At 47.4% G+C, this 8841-nt stretch overlaps 3 protein-coding genes across 3 annotated transcripts; 1 reads left to right on the top strand and 2 right to left on the bottom strand.

Annotated features, from left to right (window-relative positions):
* Nucleotides 1–506: 506 nt before the first annotated feature.
* Nucleotides 507–3690, bottom strand: FTJAE_14257 (serine threonine kinase; the record flags this gene model as incomplete). Its single annotated transcript, XM_037347468.1, has 5 exons — nt 507–1832; nt 1900–2101; nt 2167–2653; nt 2705–3364; nt 3657–3690. 5 exons carry the CDS (start codon nt 3688–3690, stop codon nt 507–509), a joined length of 2709 nt encoding a protein of 902 aa, XP_037198741.1.
* A 479-nt stretch (nt 3691–4169) lies between these two features.
* On the bottom strand, nt 4170–4862 carry FTJAE_14256 (uncharacterized protein; the record flags this gene model as incomplete). Its single annotated transcript, XM_037347467.1, has 1 exon — nt 4170–4862. The coding sequence occupies one exon, from the start codon at nt 4860–4862 to the stop codon at nt 4170–4172; it is 693 nt and encodes a 230-aa protein (XP_037198740.1).
* Nucleotides 4863–5566: 704 nt separating this feature from the next.
* FTJAE_14255 (uncharacterized protein) lies at nt 5567–7276 on the top strand (the record flags this gene model as incomplete). The annotated part of the gene is made up of 1 exon (XM_037347466.1): nt 5567–7276. The coding sequence occupies one exon, from the start codon at nt 5567–5569 to the stop codon at nt 7274–7276; it is 1710 nt and encodes a 569-aa protein (XP_037198739.1).
* Between the last annotated feature and the right edge of the window lie 1565 nt (nt 7277–8841).

Genomic DNA, 8841 nt, shown 5'->3' with positions numbered 1-8841 from the left:
CATCTTGCATATAGATCGTAGAAGGCATTTTGAATGAGAGAAAAAAGAAATAAAGTACTAGTTTGGAAGATGGCCCTTTTTATATAGCGTTTTAATATGATAATGAGCATAAGAGGACTCTTATTTGTGATTTATAAACTGATGCCTGGGGCGGTGCATGAATCTGGGTCGTGGCTCGACATGATTCGATGTGGCTTCGCATGGCTGACACGTCGCATTCTACCAGGTTTATAAATTTAAGTTTTTATTTATTATTATATTTTTAATTTCTATATATTTTCTATTAGATTTAAATCTATATCTGCCTTACAGCTAGGATAAGATAGGGCTATTTAGCATTTAGGTAGAGTCGTTGAACCCTTTGAATTAATGCATTAGCTTGAGGATGGCGCGATGAATTCGATGGCTTTGGCTTATGAGATGCAAAGCCATAATATGCCATGGAGCTGTTAGAAAGCGTAAGAAACTTGACACATTCACTAGAGAAAGGTAACTCAAATAACTTACTATGCAGGATCGGGCTGGAACTTCCAATACTCCGGGTCTAGCTCCCTCGCTCTTCTACGAGCAGTTTGGTACAACTCATTTGTCTCCTCATCCCTGGTGCACAAGTCGAGATTGGCAGCTAAGTTTACCATAGTCCGTAATGTGAAACCATTTCCATGCCCTAGAAATTTCACCCCGAGCTCCAGTGCGTCTGCGAGAAGATTCAATGACTGCCAGTATCTAGAGTCGCGTTGATATATCATTGAGTAAGCGAGATTGGCCATGTTGCGCAATGTGTCTTCGTGCTCGGGCCCAAGGTAGCTCTGTCGTAGTTGTAGTGATCGTCGTGTGATCTTCTCGCATCTTTTGTAGTCTTGGTCTTTGTCGAACAGCGTATGAAGGAGATCCATTGCAACCAAGTACGTTGGTTTCCCTTCGTCGAGGCAATGGGAGACTTCCTCGAAGATCTTTTCGCCTAGTTCGCAAGCTTCATGGTACTTCTTCTGACTTACCAAATCTAAGATCTGTGTTCCCATTTGTTTGGTCGTGTCATCGATGACCGCCTCTTGGATATGGGAAATCATCATTTCCAGTGCCTGGCGTTCTGCTTCCCGCTGCTCCCAGCCACGATACTGTGTACAATACCGGTCTGCCAACTCAAGTAGTCCAGCGATTGTGGAGCGGTTCTCTTCCGGTTTGGGCCTTGTTCGCTTTGCGTCCAGCAGCTTTCGGCTTAGTTGAGATTCCTCGTCATAGATACCGGCTAGTTTCGCCGCCTGGCTTTGAGTTGTGATTGCTGAAATAGTTACAGCGTGCTTAGGTCCGAAGGACTGCTCACAGCGCCTAACTACTTTTCCCAGTGTTTCATACGAAGCTCTGTACTCTCCGTTGGCCATTTGGATCATTCCAAAGGCTTGGCTCAAAGCTATGGAAGTTGAATGAGTTTCGCCAAGTCGAGTGTCCATGTTGGAGCTGACAGCATGGTAAACAGCTTGGGCATCGCCGAGAATCCCCTGTTTGCGATAGTGGGCTTCGTAGGCAGCTAAGACGATTTCGGTTTCTAGGTTGTTGTACCGCATCGGATTCAGGTCTGTCTTGATGCCCTCCACATCACTTTCAACGGCTTGCATGGGTAGGCCGCAGTCTTCCAACAGAACCTGAGCTTTATTTTCGTCGAGAGGGGTGCCGAACCCAATATAATGGCAAAAGGCGAGCTGATATGTTGTGGATCGGCGAATGTCATCTGAGAGGAGGTCGCATTCTTCATAAAGGTCCTCAAAGAGATGGAAAATATAATTCCATAGGCGATAGTCGCAGTGCATCAATTGTCGAAAACTCTTAGGCAGCTATTATAATGATAATCAGCCTCTTGATACACTATAGGTCCTGGTGTTTTATTTCCGTAACACATACCTCAAAAATCAACTCTTTGTCGCGGGCAAAAGCGTATCCATTGGCGTATGGATTATAAAAGTCTGACCAGGAGAGTTGAGTTTGTTCAAAGTGCTTGGCTTGCGCCCGGGAGACATTGAATTCGCGGTGGTGCGGGAGCACACTGAGATACGGCATATACATCTCATACATGCTAAAACCGTCGTTGTCTAGTGGCGGTACGCTAGAAAATCAAATTAGCGTCAGTCTCCTTGTTGGGATCAAGTTCACAACGGTTCAAGAACGCACACGAAAGCCGCAAATCCCTCCATGCATTTTTGAAGATCTAGACTCCTATCGTTAGGATCATGAGAAATCGTAGCATTGAAGAAACCACACAGGGATCTCTTGTCGTCTTGATTGAGGCCAGTGAGCGTTTGAACTTGGCTGTGAGCAAATGGCAAAAGCTGCCCTTCGCTCTTGGCGGTGCTGATACGGTCAAGGATCTGGGGAGAGTCCGCGAAAAGAAGCCATAAGCAAAGCAACCCGAATGAGTAGATGTCAGTTAATCTGGCCTGATGCAAAGAGTAATCTTCCTCCAGGCAAACTTCTGGAGCATTCCAGGGGTTGGAGATGGGTAGCTCAATGCGTCCATCTGTAGATGCAGTTACCTGCAGCGTAGCGAATCCAAAGTCCGTCACCTTGGCCACCAAGCCGCCGTTTGTATCGTTGAAAACCAGAATGTTATGCGGTTTAATGTCTCCATGTATAATTTCTAACAGAGCAGAGAGGCAGACTGGTTAATATCTATTCAAACGTACATTAAGCAAAAGGGGTCCTGACATACTGATACTATGCATCAACGTTATCGCCGCAGCGATATCCTGGCACAGCTCCAGCCGCTGTTTGGTATCGAGTTTTCGCCCAGTATCCGATTCCATGAACTGTTTGAGGTCCTTGTTCTCGGCTTTTTCGAACACTAGCACGGGCCAGATCCGTTCCTGCTCATTGGAAGGGATGTCCCAGCATATACCCGTCAGTCTCACGATGTTAGGATGTCCGCGAATCATTGAATGGCCGAGAACCGTCACCTCGGCTGTTAGAGCTTGCATAGCCCTGGAATTATCTGCAGGTGTCTTGAGATCTTGTTGTCGGATTCTTTTATACACATAGCTTAGTTTGCTATTGACGTTAGATTGGCTAATACTGGCCTGGCCGCCGGCGCCAACTCCACGCATGCTGTCGTCCCATGTAACGGGTAGAAAGTCAACCCCTCGGGTCTGCGCCGTTGCCAGGAACGAAAGGAAAAGACTAGCTGCATTGAGCTTGACTGGTTGTTGAGTGTCCGAGAAGCCCAACGACGGTGCAGCAGCAGAATAGGAGGTTTCATCCCGGAAATATGGGACTAGACCCTCCGGCGGGGCGTAATCGCCTAGATCCAGGACGAGAGAGTCCAACACTAAATCATTGGCCATCTGACTCTGAATAGTAGGTTTAAAAGAAAAATCTGCAAGTGTTGTAAAAACTAGACGGTGGTAGTGGGAGAAGTCAAGGGAGGTGTCAAGAGTAGTCGTGGTATACCTTGCTGAGGGACTTATTCAGTTACTAGTCATCTTCTATGTCGGGTCAATATGCCCCTCCTTTGGGGGCCAAATCGAGTGGTACGTTCCCTCTATGGCATTCCCCTGCGTTCTGGCCTTCCATGGCTCAAAGATAGGCCGCTGCAGCACGGTTGCTGGGCATCCAGAAATCAATGAGGCCACCCAGTCAGGTTCCGTCCACGGAGCACGTCCACTCACGGGAGAAAATGATAGGTGGTAGGCTTGGGGGCATGCCAGATGCCTTGTGAGAGGGGCTGATGCTTTGGGTAAATGTTGGGGATCTCGGGCTTTCTCTTAATCACGGTCTGTCAAGGAGGGGAGGGGGTGTCACCACGGGCAAGGTTTCCTTGCATGCTCTCCAATAGATTCACCTGTCAGATTTTAACCTGTATAAACACGCCACGTAATCCAGCTCTTCCCAATAATACATTGACTCGTGTCTTGGTGGTGGAGAACCCGCGGTCTAGGTCACTTTGGCACTTCTACCATACGTACTTCATGTGCGCTTTTCTTTTTTGGCATTCACTACATCGGGAATTGCTAGGATACTCTTCATCGGTTGAGTTTTCTAAGTCGATTTCTCATCTTCAACCACACGAGAGGCCCAAGATGACTCATTTAACTAAATAAAGTGAAAAATAAAAAAAAAAAAAAAGACTGACCCTCAGGCCTGAAATAGCCTGATAGAACGAGAACATCTAGTATGAATGCCTAGTCTGTCCGAACACCATTGGAAAATTTCCTGGTCTCCGTTTTGTTGGTATCCAGGTTAGTAACTCTGAAGTTCCCATTCTTTTTGCCACCGGTCCATTTGCCCTTATAGATTCTGCGCTTGTCATGGGCATATTCGGTCCCATTTCCTTCCATTTTTCCCTTTTTCCACTTCCCCTCATACCAGCTTCCACTATCCCAGGTCATCCTACCCTGTCCGTCCTGGTATCCGTCCTTATCAACCTGTCCGGTGTAACGTAGTCCGCTCGGCCAGTGAATATTACATTCCCCAACCGGCTTGTCTTTATCCCACTTACCCCTAAGCACAGCACCGTTGCGCCAGGTATGGACTCCGCTTCCGGATCTCTCATCATTATCCCACCAGCCTTCATATGTCCCGGCGCTCTGGTGTATCCTTTTGCCGTATCCATGCTTTTTGCCTTCTACCCAATCTCCGTCGTACTCTGCATCCTTCGTCTGCAATCTGCCTCGACCCGAGTATAACCCATCTCGCCATTGTCCGGTGTAGATGCTCTTGTCGTCGTACTGCATTGTCCCAGTTCCATGTGGCTCCAGATAGGAGGGGGAAAACGCGCCAAATAGGCTGGGAGCATCATAAACTTCGCCATCATAGTACCCTCCTCCTCCTGCAAGTGTCATACGCTCACGCGCCACTGTCTTCTTCGTTGCCATTTAAGTTAATTCCTCGCTCTCAGATTGAACCTTGGCCCGTTGTTGTAGGAAGGGAAGGGCACAGAAACTAGGAAACACATTGCATGAATCAGCTCTCTGGACACACATGACGTGCAAGGGAAGTCGGGTTTACCGAGCACTTTCAAGTCACTTATCTGCTGTAGTGTAAAACTGCTTTCAGAAGAAAAAAATTACGTTGCCAATGGGCTCGAATAAATGGGAAGAATAGAGGAGATTGCAAGCACTAATATATCAGAAGATGAGTGAAATCTGGCAGGGCCAGAATATTGTGTTTGTTAATTGAATTCACAAGCTAATCGAGCGGCGGAATTTAAAGATGTTGATGAACCTTCTGCCCCTACGGGATTCGTGCAACGAGTCGGGAAACTGAAAGACTGCGGGCTGTGCTTGTCAGGCGGCAGCTGACCCATCACCCCCTGCTGTCAGCATTGGTATCTGACCACCGAATGCAACTGTGGTCACAAGAGGTTTGTAGTGGCTGGCTGAATATGCCGGCTTGACCGAGCCGGATGTTACGTGGTACTTGGTTGAATTTAGGCAGCGACCTGCTAGTAGTGCGGGGGGACGGAATGTAACATATCGAACACGTCCCTTTTTTTATCATGGTGAAATTCAAGTGAATGAATGATACCAGTCTGTACTCATTGCGGCTGATTCCAATTCACCCTGCCTAGACAGCAACAATGGATATCTACGGAACCGCTACGACGGCCATCACTCAGCTGATCCAGGTCGCCATCTTTATCAAAGGTGTCATTTCAGACATGCGATCGTACGAAGAAGACCGCGCCACAATTCAACTGAAGCTGGACCTCCAACTGGTCTCCTTGGAGATGTTCTACCGCAGACTACTAGATAAAGAGGGTGGGCTGCTTATCAAAAAACCACCATTATCCGAGAGGGCAACAAATGCCATATGCGGACTCTTGATTAAAATGAATGGCGTGCTTGCAGAATACAGCGAGATTATATCCCGGTATGATCTTCGGTCAGACCTGGCTGTTCCCACCGATGCCGATGACAACAACAACAGCAGCACTGCGGTGGATGAAAGGCGGTTCACTGAGTGGAAGAACCGAGGACTCAAACAGGTTCGCGAAAAGTGGAAGAACCTCAAGCTCAAGGGCTTCCATTGGGCGCTTTTCGACCGAGAGAGGCTTCTAGCTGTTCTAAGCAGTTATAAAGAATGGTCCGACAATCTTCGAGATCTCATGCAGCACTTTGCCCAAGAGGCCATGTACGAGATGGCAGATGCGGGTGTTGCAGGGCTAAGCCTTGCGGCGAACGCCGGGTTGGAGTCTGTGGCCAAGCGACAAAAAGTCGCTGCTGAGCCGCATGCACCAGATGGATTCGCGGAGCTGGGTGGCGAGATCGTGGATGAGGCATCCCGATCCGATGGCTTTCAGCTTGCTCGCTGGGTTAGGGCCGACTCATCTTCGAGGGTGATGGTTGAGTATCGAGACTATCCCGCCGGTCTCTTGGAGGATGACCTGGATCCGGAGGGGATCATGGATCTGAAACAGCCCATCCGGGATCTTGCGTGGCTTCTTCAGAATTCCTCCTTCGCAGATAGTGATGCAAACGCCGAGCAAGTAGAGCAACCTCTCATATATTCATTGCAATGCATTGGGTATCAGGACCAGGTGGATAAGAAGCGTTTTGCCTTGATCTACCAGCTTCCCTTCAGTGTGGCCGACCAGCCCGAAAGCAAAGCGCCCCTACTTCTGACGCTCCACGAGCGCATCCTTCAAATTGAGATGAAGACTAAACATCCCCAGAAACCACCCCTGGGTTCCAGGTTTGAGATTGCTTATTGCATATCCCTGTCTCTTTCCAACATTCACGGCTCTAGGTGGCTTCATAAAAATATATCGAGTCAAGGGATCCTTCTATTTCAAAGAGAAGAGAAAGGCATCCGGCCACTGCAACCGGGCTTCTCCGGCCGTGGGTGCCTTGCCTTCCTCAATGATTGGGAATATGCCCGTCCCATGGATAGCCGGACGCATATGCGCGGTGATTTTGATGCTGTGCGTAATCTCTACCGCCATCCTGATCGACAAGGAGCGCCCGGCCGCGAGTTTGCCCGCAAGCACGATATCTATGCTCTGGGGGTTGTCTTGTTGGAGATTGGCATGTGGAGGACAATGCCGCAGCTCTTTGCTAGCCGGATCAAGGACGCGCAGCGGACTGGAAAGTTGCCCCGAGCAAAGGATGTATATCAGGCTCTCCTGTCGCTCGCGCAAATTTCTCTTGCCAATGAAATGGGCAGCAACTATTCAGCGGCCGTCATTGCTTGTCTGAAGGGAGACTTTGCTCAATCATCCGATGTAGACTTTTCTCTAGATTTTCGGGAGAAGGTCATCGATAGGATGAGTATAGGACTGAAGCTGTGATTATACCTATACCGACAAGAACCGCAGCATACCTGTCGACCCTCTTGGATTAATATCTCCAGGTCTGCCATTGCTGTAATGAGTTAGAGAGCTAACTTTTCCGTTCTAGCGAATATAAAGAGCCTCCAATACTACTCATTCTTCATTCTACATACTTGTGTCCACCAGATCTGGATCAGATGTGTAATGTAATCGCTTGTGCCTTTCCCTACTCCGCTTGTACTCTGTGGACCACGCTTTTGTGGCCAACCTCGGAGGGGTTGGCATGCTTGCCCCACAATGCCAACAGGTAGCGGAGTGGTGGTGTCTTTCTCTCTGGAGTGGTCGCTGTGTATTGCGGAGGGCCAGGGAATATTCCCACTCCAATACTGTACGAGGGTTCTCCGCTGCTCTCTAATCTTTAGCCGTGGGACCGGCTTGCCTGCTGAGCCTCCATTCCTTTTCACATGCACAAACAAATATTGTTTGCGGGATTTCCGGAAGGATAACGATGCGAGTAGCTGAAAGACCCTGGCTGTGAGATGCAGCCTATGAAGCTAATAGGGCAACTGAGCAAGGATCCCGTGTACACAGTTGGGGCCAAGGCTTGAAATTGGAGCCCAAGGACTGGAGGCGACCCAGGATCGTGTAGGGTGTGACCCCCGGCCTGGTCAAACCATTGGTTAGAGGGTGAGTCACAGCCCTGTCGCTGACATGCCGATCAGCGGCCCACCTCGTTGGTTGTCAACCGAGGCTGGCTGCTTTATCGCCTTGAGTTCTCTTGACAATCACCACAGGTTGACGACTTCGGCTAGCCGCTAATTCGGGTCCCAATTTTGCTTTGCACGGCCTTGAACTGGGCTTATATAAAAAGCCAAGTTCTAGGGGACTTAGCGCAGCGGTCCTTGAGCTAATCTAGTCCGTTGGCCTGTACAATACAATACAATACAATTGATTACGCCCGGCGGCCTGTTCTGACTGAAAGGGCACTAGTCGCTAATGCTTACATACAACGCCTGCTTTTCGTCCTATGCCACACATTGCTCAATTTATATCCGCATTTTCCTAAAGCCTATACTAAACCTTGGTTTTACACCATCAATCTAAAATTCATATCCTCAAGCCTATATAGCGCCTGCTCCTTGATTATTCTTTTCCTTTCTGTTACGAATTTGACAGAGCTCATCACGTGTACCCTACAATTTCCAACTAATCTATAGTAAGTCAAACCTACCTAGTTTAACTTACAGAAACAATCCACTAAAGAAGTAACTAACTACTAATCCTATTAAAGTTAAATATAACTAAATTAACTTTATTTAACTTATAAACTAAATAGAGTTAAACCGGCTTTATTTAACTTAATAAATATCTATAAAGTATATAAAATATATTTATTAGTACTTTTATAGAACTTAGTTTACTAGCTATTAATAAAACTTCTTTATATTGATTAAGCCTAATATATATTAAATCTACTATTAAGAGATGTGATACTTTAATAACGCTTAGTTTATGCCTTATATAATCTGTAAATAGAAACCTAGATTAGACTAGTTTTATAGTTTAGAACCTAACTATTATAT

The sequence above is a fragment of the Fusarium tjaetaba genome, assembly GCF_013396195.1.
Source record: "Fusarium tjaetaba strain NRRL 66243 chromosome Unknown NRRL66243_c0000660, whole genome shotgun sequence".
Classification (NCBI taxonomy): domain Eukaryota; kingdom Fungi; phylum Ascomycota; class Sordariomycetes; order Hypocreales; family Nectriaceae; genus Fusarium; species Fusarium tjaetaba.
The sequence above is the reverse complement of the archived record's forward strand: the minus strand, read 5'-3'. Positions and strand labels throughout refer to the sequence as shown.